Source organism: Lepisma saccharinum, chromosome 30 (genome assembly GCF_977018435.1).
Source record: "Lepisma saccharinum chromosome 30, izLepSacc3.1, whole genome shotgun sequence".
Classification (NCBI taxonomy): domain Eukaryota; kingdom Metazoa; phylum Arthropoda; class Insecta; order Zygentoma; family Lepismatidae; genus Lepisma; species Lepisma saccharinum.
In genome coordinates, this window is record NC_139258.1 from 6,299,574 (window position 1) to 6,320,629 (window position 21,056).

General features: G+C 40.6%; 1 protein-coding gene across 1 annotated transcript in view; it reads right to left on the reverse strand.

Annotated features, from left to right (window-relative positions):
- Positions 1-689: 689 nt before the first annotated feature.
- Positions 690-21,056, reverse strand: part of LOC145981686 (endothelial lipase-like) — a 48,599-nt gene continuing 28,232 nt past the window's right edge. The window contains exons 4-8 of the mRNA XM_083115080.1: positions 20,121-20,384; positions 16,895-17,101; positions 12,331-12,495; positions 4,844-5,003; positions 690-1,166 (exon numbers count right to left, since the gene is read on the reverse strand). Of these exons, the coding sequence (XP_082971206.1) occupies positions 1,025-1,166; positions 4,844-5,003; positions 12,331-12,495; positions 16,895-17,101; positions 20,121-20,384 (938 nt within the window). The 3' untranslated portion in view covers positions 690-1,024. The remainder of the gene's footprint in view (positions 1,167-4,843; positions 5,004-12,330; positions 12,496-16,894; positions 17,102-20,120; positions 20,385-21,056) is intronic.

Genomic DNA, 21,056 nt, shown 5'->3' on the forward strand with positions numbered 1-21,056 from the left:
GGAAATGATTCGTGGGGCTATGCGTCAATGGTTTGTGGGGCTACGTAGGTATTTTTGGGTGCAGTGGGGTGGAAACACTGCATGCCAAGTACGTTAGTGAAACTGTGACCGCCATTTTGTGTGTCACCGAAGGCAAAAACAAACGAAGAAAACTTACTCAATATGTCGCAAATAGAGCTTATTTCCGTGAAATAAGCGAAATGCCACCTTCAGCAATGTTTCTCAATGCAGAATACGTAAGTACGAATATTCAAATTAAATGAACTAGCAAATTTCAGCTGTCTGTCCCTTACGAGAAATTTACCAAAGTGCCTTGTTTAGAATATTGAATGTGTTTTCTTTAGATTAGTTTTCGAACTAAATTACTAATCACCTCAATATAATTGAATAACACTTCGCCTATGACACACATCTGTGTTTAAGAATCCTTATACAACCCACTATCAAGTTTAAATGGTGTGTGAAATACCAACATGTTTCTCTACACTACTGCTAACTGGTGAACATGCACAGTGGGATCCATGAGTATTTTCATGCAAATTGTCCATCTCCATGTTCGTGCACTTTATTTGACCCAATAAGAGCTTCAAGAATTAAAAGAAAACTCAAAACAAGCTGTTGACAACTTCTGCACCAGCATACATAAAAATCCATCGCTTATAAACACAGAGGATGTAAGAGAAAAATTAATGAAAATAGTCATGGACAATTTGCACGGCAATACTTATGGATCCCACTGTACACTTGCATTATTTTTCGTCAACCACATGGCGCCTGGGACTAGATATGTAAATACACTGGACACTTTCAAAACCACATAAAACAGTGTTGCAAACCAAACTCCTAGGAACTACTATCAGGAACTCTCTAACAAACTGGCCTTTCATCTGTCCAAACTATTTCACTCCAGCATGTAGTCTAACCAACTCTTCAGTACGTCCATTAGAAATGGAACATTTATTAAAATCTCTTTGGGTAATTGATTTGTGAACCAAGATGGCCTCTAACCGCACAGTGTCTCCAACTACGAACCATAGAGTTTACTCCAGATGCTTACAGATAGTGATGCAAGCAAAGCAACTCGAGTAGAGCTAGAAGAGCAAGTTGCAGTTGAAATGGCAAAAGGTGAAACACTTCTTGTCCTCAGATAGAACGTACCTCGGGCTCTGAAACGAATAAAAATGAAAACTTATTTCTTAATCGTTGCATCAAGCATCTGCTTATACTGAGGTTGGTTGATTGAATTGGTTCACTTCGCCTCGCATTTCTGCCTCTTTTGGCTAATCCCGAAGATGAGGATGAGTGATGATATGATGAAATTGATGATGGGACCCTCACAAAGAATATCCATGCCCAGGCCGGGATTTGAACCCGGGACCCCAGGCGTTGTAGCCACAGAGGCCACTGAGGTAGATAACAGAAAAAAAGGGAGAATTTCAGATGCCAATAATACAGACAATAATTATTATTTTTGTTGTGTAACTTTTGAGTGCAATGAAGCTACATCAAAGAATAAGTCTTAAATCGTAAATAACGTACAATAAATTTCGTATTAACAATCTATTTATATTTAGAATACCCTTCCGAAGAAAAGATTTTAAAAAACCTTCATTCAGTAGTTTAAATATAAAGGTGACAAAAGAGTACAAATGGAATACAAAATTATAAAATTTAGTGTACTCTTTAGAAATGGCTCAAATCATTATAATGTTTAAGAATGCAGTTTATAAAATGTTGGTTAGTCGTTATTGAAACACTGTTTGTTCTTATAGGATATGGCCTAATTCTCTCAATGTTTCAAACAATAACTCGGGGACAAACTAATCATCAACTAAATTTTTTTTGCAACGATTTGTGATAATTTGTGTTACTTGTAAAATAAATAAGTTCAAGTTTTAGATTTGATCAATTAACAGTTTTCATTTCACACACTTACATACATACACACACACACACACACACAAACAATGGGGGACACGTGACCCTCCTAAAATGGTAAGTTTCATAATATATAAAATGTATATACCAGGTGGTTATAATTAAAGTGACGGTGTTCAGAGTGGTACAGCACGGGCTGTAATGAGAGTAGCAGTCTGAAACTTCATAGATATGCTAATGAAGCAATGCGCTTGCGAATTATGAAAAGGAAATATAATAGTTCCAATTCTCGCCACCAGGGTAAAAATGGCGCTGTAAGCAGTCAAAACTTGGTATAGTTACAGGAAAAACACTATAAATCGCAGAAAACAATACTCTTTGTAATAAAATATCGCTGCAATTTCACTATTCGAATTACATGAACATTACTAAAGGAAAAAGCAAGAAGCGTCACCAACAACAACCAGGGAGCTCACACAATGGTTAGGCAATGTCGCCGACTTTGACGTCATAGTTACGGCAAATTCCACGTTTTGACTGCTTACAGCGCCATTTTTCACCTGGTGGCGAGAATTGGAACTATTTTTTTATTATTATTATTTTTTTTGCATACTTCGCGAGCGCATTGCTTCATTAGCATATCTACGAAGTTTCAGACTGCTACTCTCATTACAGCCCGTGCTGTACCACTCTGAACACCGTCACTTTAATTATAATTATACAGGGTGGCTCAATAAGTCACTTAACACCCTCAGTACAAGACCACTGCGGCATGGAATTTGAAATTGGCGATGACCAATCGTTATCTGGCCAAGGGGGAACCACATTGACGCCACCCACACGGTCGGCGGCCATCTTGATGTCCGCCATCTTGAATTCAACTTCAGAATTTTAAATGGGAAGGGGGTCGTGCGACATATCAATATGGGCTAGAATTTCACGAGAAATGCAAAGGTGAAGGTTTTTTTGACGTATCTTTAACCAGTAAAAAGTTATGACTGAATTCTTGTACCAATTTGCTCCTTTTCGAGGTGTTAGAAAAATGCCTTAAAATTTGTTTAGCGCTTCGGTAATGCATCGAGATCAAAGTAACGTCTATGGAGAGACGTTTGCATGCCATTGCACATTATTTTAATCGGATACATCCATGAAGAGCTGTGCATTATGAATGGTTGTCGCGAACAATTTACAGTGTGACGCTTCCATTGAATTAAAAGTCCTTCACAGTGACAAGGCTAATGTTTATGTTCATAAGGAAGTTTATAAACAGAATATTCCATGATTTTTATCTGATAACTAACTTTGGACAAAAACTGGTTCATAACGTTCCCATAAGTGTTCTGGTGTTCTTCCCTATTGAAAAAACTCTGTAAAAAGTACCTTCTTCCATAAGCAAGGATGAAAAAACTGTTTATTTAACAAATCCAAGTAGTCCTAAGCATTTAAGGTTCCGTTGATGGAAAATTGACTAACCAATCGTGTTCCACACAGCACGCCACACCATTAACTTACCAACACTAACCATTCAGCTTTGATCTGTCAAAAATGGGTTATCAGATAAAAATCATCGAATATTCTGTTTATAAACTTCCTTATGAACATAAACATTAGCCTTGTCACTGTGAAGGACTTTTAATTCAATGGAAGCGTCACACTGTAAATTGTTCGCGACAACCATTCATAATGAGCAGCTCTTCATGGATGTATCCGATTAAAATAATGTGCAATGGCATGCGAACGTCTCTCCATAGACGTTACTTTGATCTCGATGCATTACCGAAGCGCTAAACAAATTTTAAGGCATTTTTCTAACACCTCGAAAAGGAGCAAATTGGTACAAGAATTCAGTCATAACTTTTTACTGGTTAAAGATACGTCGAAAAAACCTTCACCATTGCATTTCTCGTGAAATTCTAGCCCATTTTGATATGTCGCACGACCCCCTTCCCATTTAAAATTCTGAAGTTGAATTCAAGATGGCGGACATCAAGATGGCCGCCGACCGTGTGGGTGGCGTCAATGTGGTTCCCCCTTGGCCAGATAACGATTGGTCATCGCCAATTTCAAATTCCATGCCGCAGTGGCCTTGTACTGAGGGTGTTAAGTGACTTATTGAGCCACCCTGTATATAGGGTCAAGTGCCCATATTTCGGATACTTAATTTCACATTAGATTTTCAGTACCTAAATGTAAACAAAATAAGCCATAAATGTGTTGATAAACATTGAACATATATTTATTAATGTTTCTGAAAGTTATATTAACATTTATAAGAAATACTAGGTATATTTTATGAAACAAAGAATTGTATGCATATTTTTAGTCTGACAAAAAGGTTGCCTAATGTCGGATAGGGTATTTCCCAATTTCGGATAGGGTTACTAATGAGTATTTGGAAAGGGTGCACAATTTCGGATAGTCGAAATTAGGTACCCGTGTAGCATCCGAAATTAGGAAACCCAGTCGCATATTCAATATGGCGATTCTGTGCGTTCCCCCTCTGAAATAATGTGACTGAAACTACGTAATAATGATTGCTGAATCTCTCAAGATTATATAAAATTTAGACAGAAGTGAGTAAATACTAACATTCCAGTTGTAGGCCTTAAGTTTGGATGGTGAAATATTACATCAAAACTCCGGAAAAGTCAGAAATATCAGCCACACACTAAAGAAACATTCCTCAAGGTCACGCAAAAGGGTGAAACTTTGGGACGAAGTAGCGTGTTAGTTGGCACTATCTGCACTTCGGCGCTGCTGTTCTAAGGTGGAAATTTCTTGGTATCCGAAATTAGGAACCTATCCGAAATATGGGCACTTGACACTACTCTAGTACATTGCATATGGTTCAGATTCCACTTTAAACTGTAGATCCGGGTAAAAGTGGACTTAAACTTTTAAGAATTAACATTTTGATAATGTTATCCAGTGTTATACGAGGTAAGTTAGAAAGGATGTGGCTTACCGATTGCTCACCCGCTCCCCCATCAGGGTGTAGAGGTTCCATCGGCACCTCCCTTCCTCGTACCCTTCCCAGCTGTCGCACTTGGTGGCTCCGAATCCCCTCTTGGAGGTGATGGACTCGGCGAAGAATTCGTACGCTCTGCTGTGAGCGCAATTCAAACCTGGAAAGAAGAATTACTTCAGTACATGTGCAGTGTCAGGAAGTGCTTATGCACCTCTTGGTTAGTGCTCCACACTTCCTTTCACAATAACATTGTGCTCCACACCTCCTTTCACAATAACATTGTGCTCCACACCTCCTTGCACAATAACATTGTGCTCCACACCTCCTTTCACAAAAACATTGTGCTCCACACCTCCTTTCACAATAACATTGTGCTCCACACCTCCTTTCACAAAAACATTGTGCTCCACACCTCCTTTCACAATAACATTGTGCTCCACACCTCCTTTCACAAAAACATTGTGCTCCACACCTCCTTTCACAAAAACATTGTGCTCCACACCTCCTTTCACAATAACATTGTGCTCCACACCTCCTTTCACAAAAACATTGTGCTCCACACCTCCTTTCACAATAACATTGTGCTCCACACCTCCTTTCACAAAAACATTGTGCTCCACACCTCCTTTCACAATAACATTGTGCTCCACACCTCCTTTCACAATAACATTGTGCTCCACACCTCCTTTCACAAAAACATTGTGCTCCACACCTCCTTTCACAATAACATTGTGCTCCACACCTCCTTTCACAATAACATTGTGCTCCACACCTCCTTTCACAATAACATTGTGCTCCACACCTCCTTTCACAAAAACATTGTGCTCCACACCTCCTTTCACAATAACATTGTGCTCCACACCTCCTTTCACAAAAACATTGTGCTCCACACCTCCTTTCACAAAAACATTGTGCTCCACACCTCCTTTCACAATAACATTGTGCTCCACACCTCCTTTCACAATAACATTGTGCTCCACACCTCCTTTCACAAAAACATTGTGCTCCACACCTCCTTTCACAATAACATTGTGCTCCACACCTCCTTTCACAATAACATTGTGCTCCACACCTCCTTTCACAATAACATTGTGCTCCACACCTCCTTTCACAAAAACATTGTGCTCCACACCTCCTTTCACAATAACATTGTGCTCCACACCTCCTTTCACAATAACATTGTGCTCCACACCTCCTTTCACAAAAACATTGTGCTCCACACCTCCTTTCACAATAACATTGTGCTCCACACCTCCTTTCACAAAAACATTGTGCTCCACACCTCCTTTCACAATAACATTGTGCTCCACACCTCCTTTCACAAAAACATTGTGCTCCACACCTCCTTTCACAATAACATTGTGCTCCACACCTCCTTTCACAATAACATTGTGCTCCACACCTCCTTTCACAAAAACATTGTGCTCCACACCTCCTTTCACAAAAACATTGTGCTCCACACCTCCTTTCACAATAACATTGTGCTCCACACCTCCTTTCACAATAACATTGTGCTCCACACCTCCTTTCACAATAACATTGTGCTCCACACCTCCTTTCACAAAAACATTGTGCTCCACACCTCCTTTCACAATAACATTGTGCTCCACACCTCCTTTCACAAAAACATTGTGCTCCACACCTCCTTTCACAATAACATTGTGCTCCACACCTCCTTTCACAATAACATTGTGCTCCACACCTCCTTTCACAAAAACATTGTGCTCCACACCTCCTTTCACAATAACATTGTGCTCCACACCTCCTTTCACAAAAACATTGTGCTCCACACCTCCTTTCACAATAACATTGTGCTCCACACCTCCTTTCACAAAAACATTGTGCTCCACACCTCCTTTCACAAAAACATTGTGCTCCACACCTCCTTTCACAATAACATTGTGCTCCACACCTCCTTTCACAAAAACATTGTGCTCCACACCTCCTTTCACAATAACATTGTGCTCCACACCTCCTTTCACAATAACATTGTGCTCCACACCTCCTTTCACAATAACATTGTGCTCCACACCTCCTTTCACAAAAACATTGTGCTCCACACCTCCTTTCACAATAACATTGTGCTCCACACCTCCTTTCACAAAAACATTGTGCTCCACACCTCCTTTCACAATAACATTGTGCTCCACACCTCCTTTCACAATAACATTGTGCTCCACACCTCCTTTCACAAAAACATTGTGCTCCACACCTCCTTTCACAATAACATTGTGCTCCACACCTCCTTTCACAAAAACATTGTGCTCCACACCTCCTTTCACAATAACATTGTGCTCCACACCTCCTTTCACAAAAACATTGTGCTCCACACCTCCTTTCACAAAAACATTGTGCTCCACACCTCCTTTCACAATAACATTGTGCTCCACACCTCCTTTCACAAAAACATTGTGCTCCACACCTCCTTTCACAATAACATTGTGCTCCACACCTCCTTTCACAATAACATTGTGCTCCACACCTCCTTTCACAAAAACATTGTGCTCCACACCTCCTTTCACAATAACATTGTGCTCCACACCTCCTTTCACAATAACATTGTGCTCCACACCTCCTTTCACAATAACATTGTGCTCCACACCTCCTTTCACAAAAACATTGTGCTCCACACCTCCTTTCACAATAACATTGTGCTCCACACCTCCTTTCACAAAAACATTGTGCTCCACACCTCCTTTCACAATAACATTGTGCTCCACACCTCCTTTCACAATAACATTGTGCTCCACACCTCCTTTCACAAAAACATTGTGCTCCACACCTCCTTTCACAATAACATTGTGCTCCACACCTCCTTTCACAAAAACATTGTGCTCCACACCTCCTTTCACAATAACATTGTGCTCCACACCTCCTTTCACAAAAACATTGTGCTCCACACCTCCTTTCACAAAAACATTGTGCTCCACACCTCCTTTCACAATAACATTGTGCTCCACACCTCCTTTCACAAAAACATTGTGCTCCACACCTCCTTTCACAATAACATTGTGCTCCACACCTCCTTTCACAATAACATTGTGCTCCACACCTCCTTTCACAATAACATTGTGCTCCACACCTCCTTTCACAAAAACATTGTGCTCCACACCTCCTTTCACAATAACATTGTGCTCCACACCTCCTTTCACAAAAACATTGTGCTCCACACCTCCTTTCACAATAACATTGTGCTCCACACCTCCTTTCACAATAACATTGTGCTCCACACCTCCTTTCACAAAAACATTGTGCTCCACACCTCCTTTCACAATAACATTGTGCTCCACACCTCCTTTCACAAAAACATTGTGCTCCACACCTCCTTTCACAATAACATTGTGCTCCACACCTCCTTTCACAAAAACATTGTGCTCCACACCTCCTTTCACAAAAACATTGTGCTCCACACCTCCTTTCACAATAACATTGTGCTCCACACCTCCTTTCACAAAAACATTGTGCTCCACACCTCCTTTCACAATAACATTGTGCTCCACACCTCCTTTCACAATAACATTGTGCTCCACACCTCCTTTCACAAAAACATTGTGCTCCACACCTCCTTTCACAATAACATTGTGCTCCACACCTCCTTTCACAATAACATTGTGCTCCACACCTCCTTTCACAATAACATTGTGCTCCACACCTCCTTTCACAAAAACATTGTGCTCCACACCTCCTTTCACAATAACATTGTGCTCCACACCTCCTTTCACAAAAACATTGTGCTCCACACCTCCTTTCACAATAACATTGTGCTCCACACCTCCTTTCACAATAACATTGTGCTCCACACCTCCTTTCACAAAAACATTGTGCTCCACACCTCCTTTCACAATAACATTGTGCTCCACACCTCCTTTCACAATAACATTGTGCTCCACACCTCCTTTCACAATAACATTGTGCTCCACACCTCCTTTCACAAAAACATTGTGCTCCACACCTCCTTTCACAAAAACATTGTGCTCCACACCTCCTTTCACAATAACATTGTGCTCCACACCTCCTTTCACAATAACATTGTGCTCCACACCTCCTTTCACAATAACATTGTGCTCCACACCTCCTTTCACAATAACATTGTGCTCCACACCTCCTTTCACAAAAACATTGTGCTCCACACCTCCTTTCACAAAAACATTGTGCTCCACACCTCCTTTCACAATAACATTGTGCTCCACACCTCCTTTCACAATAACATTGTGCTCCACACCTCCTTTCACAATAACATTGTGCTCCACACCTCCTTTCACAATAACATTGTGCTCCACACCTCCTTTCACAAAAACATTGTGCTCCACACCTCCTTTCACAATAACATTGTGCTCCACACCTCCTTTCACAAAAACATTGTGCTCCACACCTCCTTTCACAATAACATTGTGCTCCACACCTCCTTTCACAATAACATTGTGCTCCACACCTCCTTTCACAAAAACATTGTGCTCCACACCTCCTTTCACAATAACATTGTGCTCCACACCTCCTTTCACAAAAACATTGTGCTCCACACCTCCTTTCACAATAACATTGTGCTCCACACCTCCTTTCACAAAAACATTGTGCTCCACACCTCCTTTCACAATAACATTGTGCTCCACACCTCCTTTCACAAAAACATTGTGCTCCACACCTCCTTTCACAATAACATTGTGCTCCACACCTCCTTTCACAATAACATTGTGCTCCACACCTCCTTTCACAATAACATTGTGCTCCACACCTCCTTTCACAAAAACATTGTGCTCCACACCTCCTTTCACAATAACATTGTGCTCCACACCTCCTTTCACAAAAACATTGTGCTCCACACCTCCTTTCACAATAACATTGTGCTCCACACCTCCTTTCACAATAACATTGTGCTCCACACCTCCTTTCACAAAAACATTGTGCTCCACACCTCCTTTCACAATAACATTGTGCTCCACACCTCCTTTCACAATAACATTGTGCTCCACACCTCCTTTCACAAAAACATTGTGCTCCACACCTCCTTTCACAATAACATTGTGCTCCACACCTCCTTTCACAATAACATTGTGCTCCACACCTCCTTTCACAAAAACATTGTGCTCCACACCTCCTTTCACAATAACATTGTGCTCCACACCTCCTTTCACAAAAACATTGTGCTCCACACCTCCTTTCACAATAACATTGTGCTCCACACCTCCTTTCACAAAAACATTGTGCTCCACACCTCCTTTCACAAAAACATTGTGCTCCACACCTCCTTTCACAATAACATTGTGCTCCACACCTTGAGGCAGGCGGACCCCAAGCCTAACAGGGCCCGCAAAAGTTAAAATTATTGTCATATTTCTTATGTAAAACATTTACGCAAAAATTCACGATAACTTGGCTTGGACATTTTTACCCATTCATTCCTTTCGTGAAGAAAAAGCACTTTGTCTTGTATTTTCTTCTTTCTCTCGACCTTGCACTCTGGATTTTTATATGTTAACAATAAAGCACCTCCAACTGCCACGAAGCAAGTGTGAGGCATTTTCAACTTAAAGGAGGCAATGCATAATATTAGTAGTTCTTCCTTCCTACAGCTTCAGATTTCAGCTCCCAGAAAACAGGGAAAGATATTTTAAGTGTGAGTGAAATTATTAAATAGGAATATCATTTTCGTCAGTAATTTATTATTATTATTTAAAATTTAAATATGATAATTTGCCGACGTATCCTTGAAGATTTTGTATCGTGTTCTCATTCACTGCTCTACAAATTAAAAATACTTCTGGCATTTCTCAACGTCAACATAGAACTAATATCAAAAGTTGAAAAGATAGAACCAGAAACATTATGGGAGTTACACCGAGTTTGACAACGGGAGATCATTCTTTTATATATAATACTAGCTAATTGCCCGGCGTTGCCCGGGTATTTATTTATCCCAATCTTCTATTAGACAAATCTGGTGATCGGGGAGGCCATTCCACTGACCCACGTTCACCAATCCATCGACCAGGGAACTGGAGGTCCAGATAGTGAGGAACCTGTCGTCCATAATGAGGTGGTGTCCCATTGTACAGAAGGTCGTTTCATGTCCATGGTAACAAAGTTAGAACCCACCTCACCTTAAGAAAAACCATGACGCCACGAGCGGTGGTGCTCCACGTGATACCCCTGTCTTGCAGCAATGGCCCTGCAGCGGAGTTTCTATTGGAGGAGACTGCGTTGAAGGACACATTGGTCCAAACGATCATATTCCTCCTGACAAGCTTTCAAAAGACCCTCAATTGTGCGGGGCCGTCTGCTTCCCAAGGCTCGTTTCAACAACGGAAACCCACAAAAATCCATGGAAGAGGCATCGGGGGATTTCACAGGGATGTCTGTAAAGGGGATTGCATGAATGCCCGTTTCACGTGCCATCCGATCCGTGTATGCCTGCGTGGACTTTGCCGTATGACTGGAAGCCTTGTCCTGGTGGATGACAACACGAGATGTGTCGCTGCCATAGAGAGAAGGAATATCATGTCTGTAAAGTGGCTCCAAAATATTCGTCTGGTAATAGGCTGCATTTATTTTAGCCTTTTTTATCCACTCTGCGCAGTGGAAGTTTGCCGTTATGGCAGTAACCACCAACAACCATGAACCCGCGTGGAAAACTTTCAGCACATTCACGTACCCACTCAGATCGACCTCTTGCATCACGTGGACGATAGTAGATGGCCCTTTTTTTACCACATCCCGACAGATACACCCATGCTTCATCCAGGGACACCACATACTTCCAGCGGTCCCCTGCCAGATGGCGTTCGTAGAGCTTCCCACTGTTGGTCTTCCTCTCTTGGACATGTGAGGCACGCAACTTATGAACTTGAGCCTTGTGCTTCCGCACAAGTTGTAAATCTTGGGCTATGATGCGATTTACAGTTGCAGGGAAACATTGCACTGCCTGTGCAATCGCTCTTTGCGTTGCAGGGTTTTCACATCGCATCAAGGATCTCACTTTCCGCACAACATCGGAGGAACGCTTGGGCTTCCGATATGTCCGAGGCCCACTTTGACTGGTTCCAGCAACAGGTACGGTGCAAGTTCTATGGCGTTTGAACACTGCATTGACACCCTTCTTTGACACATGGAATGCTTTCATGTGGCACTGTTTAATTATCTGGCTATAACTATAACCAACGTCGGAAAGGGCACAGATGTACCCCTCCCAAAAGACTGGAATTTTTGGTGCCATATAAACACTCACTCACACACCAACCATCATCTTTGCAAGTCAACACACAGTACTTTCGTCCTACTGGCTCTGGCTGCTCTGTGCTATGCCTACGTGCTGCTCCTTGGTGATCGAAATCGTTACCATCAACGTGAAACAACCTTCTGTATTACTATATTGTAATGTGAATTGACATGTCCGATATCACAGCATGTATCAAACATGTGATTCATGGATGAAATAAATCTAATCAAAACACACACTAACCTTCTGCAGAAACATGTATTATACTTACAGCAGTAGCAACAGAAGGGAGAGCTCCGTTTCCCATAAACCTCCTCGACGTAGTGGTTGACCGTCTGCATAGCCACCTTCTTGCGTGTCTTAAATTCTGAAATGTTGAAACTCCTGGTGCTAGCTTTGCATCCCACAAGCGGAGGCAAGATCTTCAAACTTACACCTGAAAATATAATGAAAGCATTAATCGATATTATTCCAATCAAGCAGGTACTACTCCAATTTATAAAAATATAATCTAAACCTACTTACTATCAAAAGTAATTACTTACCGTTGGAATTCTTCCCAAAAGTAACTTTTACTTCCAAACAAAGTTTAATGAGAGTATTAACACTAACTGCAAGAAGGGAATTTTGCATTTTCTGGAGCTATTTGGACTTTGTCACGAAATAAACTTCAAAATGTGAAATAGACTCTTAAACATGAAATGTATAGTTTATTTACAGACAACAATTTCTGAAGCTTGAATTATCCTGTGAAGTATGGAATTCACGGAAAATTGATTAATTCTGCTGTAAATATTTGAGATGCACCCCTTTATACAGGAATAAACTTACTACTCTGGTAACGCCATAAATTATCCACACGGCCTGTGTAATACACTTTTCATACGACGCCAGGCATAGGCGTAACTTGGTGGGGGCACTTGCCCCCCACACCCAAATCCAGATTTATTAAAATTTACAAGTTAAGGAATCTGAGAAGCAAAGTAATAAGAGTAATATTTCGCAAACGTCACAGTTATTGAGCAAATAATCCTGGACTGTGTTTTATGAGATGGATAACTTTTCGAATTTCTTCTCCCAAAGTTAAGTCCCAGGCTTGATACTGCCCCTTCAAAATTAAGCCCCAAGTTACGTCCATGATGCCAGGGGTCCCGGGTTCGAATCCTTGCCTGGGCATGGATGTTTGTGAGTGTCCATTCATCAATTTCATCACAACATCTTGATGTTCCCAAATTAGCCAAAAGTAGCAGAGAAAGCGAAGTCAAATAAAGCTAAACAATACACAATAATACTTTTCAAGAAGTTCTTCCTCCCTAGACCGTGTGTATAATAATTATACACACCCTGTAGTAACAAATTAGTTTAATACAAACATTCGTTTTCAAAGGAGCTGTGTATAAGAACCTTACACGCTGCCTGAAAGATGTGTATCAATTTGATACACATGGCCTGTTACAGGAGGCATCTTGTGTACGTGTTAAATGTTAAGTGGATACTTTCTCTTAGACTCTTCGAAGCTCCACGAGTTTATTTATCATCTAGAATTTTACGCATCTTGTGCAAGCAAACAGAATATGATGTTTAAGTGATGCGTACAGGTAAATAAAAAAGCAAAATTTCGGTACAAAAACAGTCAATTTCGTGTTGAAAATAAAATTTAATTTTGGTGTTTGATTTGATTTGTTGCTTTAAGTCCACTTTATGCACAGTAAGGCTAATCGGAACTGGACCTACAGTTCAAAGTAAGATCCGAACCACTTGTGCCTCCACCTAATTTTGGCGTTATAGCGATGAAAAATCTGATCAATAGCGGTATATAAAATGACATTTTCGTTTTAAAATTGTGGACATAAGCCTAAATTTGATTTAGAAACTGCACTTAATAACACAAAAGAAACACACCCTTTCTAATAGCACATTTATGTCGTTGACAGAGTATTAAGTTTATTCCTGTATAAAGGGGTTAATTTTCCGTGAATTGCAAAACTCACAGCATAATTCAAACTTCAGAAAGAGTTGTGTCAGTAAATAAACTATATTTCGCATCTTGCAGTCCATTTCGTGACAAAACAGGGTAGGAAAATGCACCTGAGGCTCTGTCCGAAAGGTACAAAGTACGGACTTATGGTCTTAGCGGAAGTGACGTCAGCTAGAGTCGTTTTCACGTTCAGAAGAGACAACGGCGCTTATGGAGAAACCGCACAGTGTTGCCAATACAGCGCTAGCTCATGTCGCCGGGAAATGATGACCTCCCTTCACAATGAAGGTGTTACATATTTTGTATATATAATGATAATTATATGTAATTATTAATATTAATATTATACTGTGAACGTTACAGTTACCCTTTTTACTATGATCCATTGCGATCACTACACACGCGAGTGTAATGCACGAATATGACACTTCAGAAATCACATAAAAAAGTAAAAATCACTGAGAGCTCACACAACTGAAAACGCTTTTTCGGGAGAGGGAAAAAGTCTAAACAGACCAAAGCAGATCTCTCACTCAAGTAAGGGGAACCTGCCTGGCACATGGGTTAGATTAAGTTGCAACCCAAACAAACAAATGAGTTATGGCCCACGTGAAGTGATAAGACGTGAATGACTCAAGCAAGGCATGTCATATTTCTATCTTGAAGCCCCATATTTTGTCACGTGTTGGAAAGCCTTTCAAAGGTTAATATGGTGTCTATGAATTTATGTGTACGTTGGAAACTGAAAGGTGATCTTCATTTCAGTATTAATGTCGACAGTAATGTAAACGAAAACAACGTGTATTTGCGACAGCACTAATGTTGCTCACAACAGCAGCATTGGAAATAATTGTCAATTATTAAATTTAAGTAATTTCAATTCTATTATAACAAACTGCATGAAGTTCATATTTTTACTGAATGGAAATAAAATAACAACTGGAAAACATGGTGGTGATTAGCCGGAATGCTGCGGTGAGTCAGCTCAAGATGGCCAGACAACGTCTCCTTACCTCGCGCGCGATTCGGGTTAAAAAGAAACTCCAAATGCATGGAAGTAACATTTCTGGGAACCTTTGAGTGGTTATAAAAAATAATTTCATTATTTTCTCCACAACTTTGTCGCTGGAAGTTTTTACTTGGAATTACAGAACAAAAAATGGCCAGCGACGACATTTTCTACTGCACGAATATAAAAAATCTCCACATACTTTATTTGAATATTTTTTAATGCAAATATGCTTTAAAGTATTGATAAATTCTGAGTACCACCGTCACCTATGACAATTAAAAAACAGTGTCAATTTTTTTCATAATGAAAGCTTCAATTTTACGGCATGTTTCAACGTTAGGAATGAAAACAATGTAAAAATTGTGTTTTCACAGAAAATTTGCGTTTTTAATTTATCTAAAATTATGTAAGCAAGTTACCAGTTTTTTGTGTCCACCATCGTATTCTCTACATAATTTCCTGCAAAACTGCAGGTACCGATTTTACTTAAGCTAAATTTGTAAATCCAGAAATTTGACAACAGCGCGCTCGTATTTCCCATAAGAAAAGCATTGCCCATAAGAGCCCATTGTGTCTTCTGAACGTGAAAACGACTCTAGTACAGTTCGAAAGCGCCAAGAACAGAAGCACGCAAGTGCACAGCTTGCAGTACAGACGGGACCTGACTAGGTCACGTGATTTCCACTCTCGTTGTTCATTTGTTTAAAATCACGGAGGTAGAAAGCCAGCAACACAAGTTAAATATACGTTATGGGTCAGCAAGTTGTTGGTTAAAGTTCTTATAATGTGTAGAAATATATGTGTACGAACATTTGAAAATGCTATGTGATTTCTATGGTGAAAGACAAGTGTTTAAAACGCGAGGAAAACAACGAGTACTCAGTTTTATCTACTGATCGTATTTGGCGCTGCAGTCGAAGTGCAATTCGAAAGACGTGTACTTCCAGTCCACGACTTGAAGACCGCACTCCAAGACCATACTCGGAGGATGCTCGCTCTTGCAACTTTCGGACACGGCCTCACACCTTTCAGAAACATGAAAAATTAACATTAACAATATGTTATTTCACATTTCGGGTTTTCGTCAAAAACGAAACGTGCATGCCTCTAGTGCAGTGTTGCCACATGAAGGGAAATTTCCCTTTTTGAAGGGAAATTTGGAGCTAATTTTAAGTGTAAAGAGAAAAGGGAAATTCGATGAAAAATAGCAAATTTTCAGGGAAATATTAGGACAGACTCAATATTAATTATATTAAACATTATAAGAGATTCCAGTTTTGAAAATGAGATTTTTTTAAAAAAAAATGGTCGTATACTTTGTTCTGAGAGGAAGGGTGGAATTTGGGTTGGTCCACAACTGGCTACCGTTTGGGGCTGGAGGTCATTGACCATTCACCCTTATGTCCCCGGCTTTGAGAGTGGGTGGCTAATTGCAAAGATGGGGATGAGTGATGATATGATGAAATTTATGAATGGACACTCACAAACAGCCACCCCAGGCCGCGATTTGAACCCGGGGCCACTGGCGTCGTAGCATTTCAAAGTTTAATTGTTTAACATTTTATACATACATACGAACATGGATCAACGATAATATTTATTATTATTATTATTAATTCTTTAGATGAAGGGAAAAAATGGGCGAAAAAGGGAAATTTTACCCCTTGCAAGGGGAAATTGTGCTTACAGATTGTGGCAACACTGCTCTAGTGATGAGTCATTCCCATACTACCCACTGCACTATTGCAGTGCGAAAGAAATGAGTGAATGTCTGTCAAGAGAATTTGCATCTACCCTTGGAACATGCTGGGCAAAATGCATGATACAGAGAGAGACGAAACTTACAATCTTTTTCACCCCCGCAACCAGGCTGCCTCAGCCATTTACCACCGTTTGGGTAGAAGTCTGCATGCCCAACGGGTTCTGCAAAACCAAGTCCAAGGTCCAAAGGACCCGCACCGGTGTGGATGACGTCGACGAACTCTGCATCAGATGCGTCCAATCGACCGGAGACCTCTTTCAAGGCAAAACATGGCAGAGCCACGTCCAGACCTGTAAATAAGTAAATGCTTAATAGTTTTCTATCATTATTACAACTACCCACGCTTGAATCCAGGCGAAAATATGCGTTCCTACTAAAAATTCATAAGACAGTTCTACCACTTACTAAGCGGTAATCTAATTATATGTAATAACATGCATTGGTAAATATATGATAACGCCCGGACACCTTTCACTCATTTATTTCCTTAATTTTACCACTGGTACTTACCTATTTTGCCTTGGGAACATTCTTTAAGGTGAAGCTATGCCGTTTTCCGTAAAATACTGTCAACTTTTCATATTACGATTGATTATTTGTCTTACTTGTTCCGCTTCTGTAATAGACAATATGGCGTGCACTCGTAATGGATCATCGCGCGTCATGACGCGCCAGCTTGTGTTTTGTCGATTTTCAGTGCGCAAGCAGTGTTTCAAACTTTCATGACGGAAAATTACGTACTATTTCATTTTTTTTTTTTTTTCATGTTTACCTCCACAAACCATGCACGTTAGCCCCAAAAACCATCCACGGGTAGCCCCACAAACCATTGACGTTAGCCCCAAAATCCATCCATGGGTAGCCCCACAAACCATTCACGGATAGCCCCACAAACCATTCACACAAGGTTACGTTAGGCCTGTTAGGTTAGGTTCCATTAGCACTCATTTCACCACTAAATTCATCGAAAGAAGAAAGCGCGGCGAACATAGTTAAAAATAGAAATTTTCGTAAAAACAAGGCACGTTTGGAAACACTGCAGAGATCACGTGACTTTCAACGCTCTCGCCATCTGCACGCACACAATGGAAACAACGGCGTAATGTGGCAAACAATGCCAATATCTTACGTAAAAAGTGATTAATTTTTGTTCGGCAGCATTAAACTACGAAGGTTTTACTTTCCGTGAAAGAAAATACTTCCAAGAACGTCCAGAATGCTAAAGAAACTCATTTCAGTAACTACTTTCTCCTGTAAATTTGAAGAAATCCGTCCGGGCGATATCGCATATTTACCCATGCATTATCCCAATCTGCAATCTAACAACACAAACCGTATGAGAATACCAAAATGTAACAAGGCAAGATAAGGATCGAAATCCTTATCATCGCTGGCAAGTAAGGCGTGGAATCAACGCTGTCGTGTCGTTTGCGCCGAGGCTTCTTATCGGTTCATTTCCGCCGTGACATATGTCAAGACCTTCCTCGGCTGGTTTTCTCACAATCCAGAGTGTCATCACCGCCGCGCGCATGTGTGTTTATGGGCACACGGTGCATAGTGCATAAAGTGGACTTAAAACATAAAATCAAACGTGTGTTTATGACGTTGCACAGCTGTGTTTACACTGAAATGTTAAACCTATCCAGAGAGTCAAATTTGACTTTTCTTTACTTATTTCAAAGGATGTTACACAGGATTACTTGTATCAATTTTATTCCACAACAGAAAATACATAAATCAGTATCAGCCTATTAACTATTAATCATTTATCGTTAATCGTCAAAAAACATTGTAAATACAGTATATGTTAAAATATTGAAAGCATTCTACAAGTACTACGTAAATGTACACTTTGGAAGCAACATAAATGTGCCAGTCTATTATACTTAATTATTATACACTACATAAAATCGTCAAAAACATTATAAATACAGTGTAATTTTTTGCAAACATTATATACGTAATAGCTACGTATATATAAACACAATATTTCGATACACTTGCACAAGTACAATACAAACGTTATTTGAATTCTTGTAGGTATGCAAATGCTCGAAGGCATTGCACGCGTTGTTTCTATCATTTCCATATTCTCAGCCATCTTGTCTCTCTCAAGTCTCAGTTTTACATAAATACTAATTTCCCAATGTATATCCCTCATATACAGGGTGTACCAAAAGTCCCATTACCCCCCTTTGAATTGTAGAAAAAACTTGAAAAAGGTTATTTTAACAGCATGCGTATGATGAGAGGATGGTATACCATTAAATCAGACCAATGATCACTATTTACTCCAGAGGATCTGTGTGCACACCGCCATTTTCATGGCACAGTATTATTTGCCTCCAGGTGCGATGTTGGTTGGTTGGTTGATTTGTTGTTTTAAGTCCACTTTATGCACAGTAAGGCTAATTGGGACTGGACCTACAGTTTAAAATGGGATCCGAACAACTTGTGCCTCCACCGGGTATCGAACCCGGGAATCCAGGTGTGATGTGAAATCCTCCGTAACATAAGATGTCAGATCTGGATTTCGGGGTGGCCATTTTAAGAGAATTCCTCACTGATGTGTTCAGAGACAAACGGATTGGACGAGGATCGCCAAATTTACCAGCACCTTTAAAATGGCCACCCCGAAGTCCAAATCTGACATCTTGTGATAATGCGCTATGGAGCACATCAAACAGAAAGTCGCCCATAATTGTTATCAGATAACTGAGAAACTTCAAGAAACTGTTCGCAGTGCGTTTGCTTCCTTCACGCCAGCCAAGTTACGGAGGATTTCACATCGCACCTGGAGGCGAATAATACTGTGCCATGAAAATGGCGGTGTGCACACTGAGTAAATGGTGGCCATTGGTTTGATTTAATGGTATAGCATCCTTATATCATACGCATGCTGTTAAAATCACATTTTGCAGGTTTGTCTACAATTCAAAGAGGGGGTAATGGGACTTTTGGTACACCATGTATACTTTCATCTTACATTTGTTTACCAATCACCTTTTTTTTTCAATCGAACACAGCTGGAACTGGGCAACGTCATAAACACACGTGCGCGCGGCGGTAATGACACTCCGGATTGTGTGAAAAACCACCAAGGAAGGTCTTGACATATGTCCCGGCGGAAATGAAGCCTCGCCGCAAATGACTCGGCGCAAGAGACACGGACTCGAATCAACTGCCTGTACCCTGAAGAAAGGAGAGAAATTTGGCCAAATTTAAACAAGAAATTAAGATGTTAAGATGACCTAAATGGTGAAAGGACGGGATCAATAACTAATGACTCAAGGAGCTTGATTTGCTTACCGGTAATCCTGGACACTCCTCTCCCCTTCAGCAGCTCTTTAACTCTGGCGCCAGCAAACCCAGCCACGTGAGAGCCGAGGCTGTGTCCAATCAGATGGATGTTCTGCAGCTTAGTCTTCACGACGTCCACCAGGAACGCCACCATATCAGCCACGTACTCTCCCACAACCTTCGTCCTCACCGCCACCTGGAAGTAGTTGATGTTCCAGGCGATCGCCGACCAGTCCACCGTTATAACATTGGTCTCACCGGCTTTCATGTAGGCTGCGGAAGAAACACAGTACGAATAATGATACCGTATTGTATCAGGCGCGGATCCACGGGGAGGGTGATAGGGCCCTCCCAACTCCCTTGTCCTTGGATATACAGGGTGTCCCAAAAGTCCATTAACAGCCGTCCTGGATACGTGTAGTGCAGAGATTGACATGATTGCTGTGGGTAACCATGGCGGCGGCCATCTTGGTATCCGCCATATTGGATGGAGGTCAAATTTTTTAAATGGGAAGGTATATGTGTGGCACATAATTTTAGGCTAGAATTGCACCAGAAACAAGAATATGAAATCAGTTTTAAGATAGCTTTAATCTGTGAAAAGTTATTGATGCAGTTTTGAATAAATGATGACGATAAAGTATGGAAATTGTGATAACTGATATCACCTTCGAAACTGTTTTGAATGATCGCCGTTCATTGGAGACTCGCTTACGAATGTGTTTACTGGAGCATTGCGAGCACATTATGTAGCGGAATAACGTTTCACAGATTAAAGATATATTAAAACTGACTTCATATTCTTGTTTCTGGTGCAATTCTAGCCTAAAATTATGTGCCACACGTATACCTTCCCATTTAAAAAATTTGACCTCCATCCAATATGGCGGATACCAAGATGGCCGCCGCCATGGTCACCCACAGCAATCATGTCAATCTCTGCAC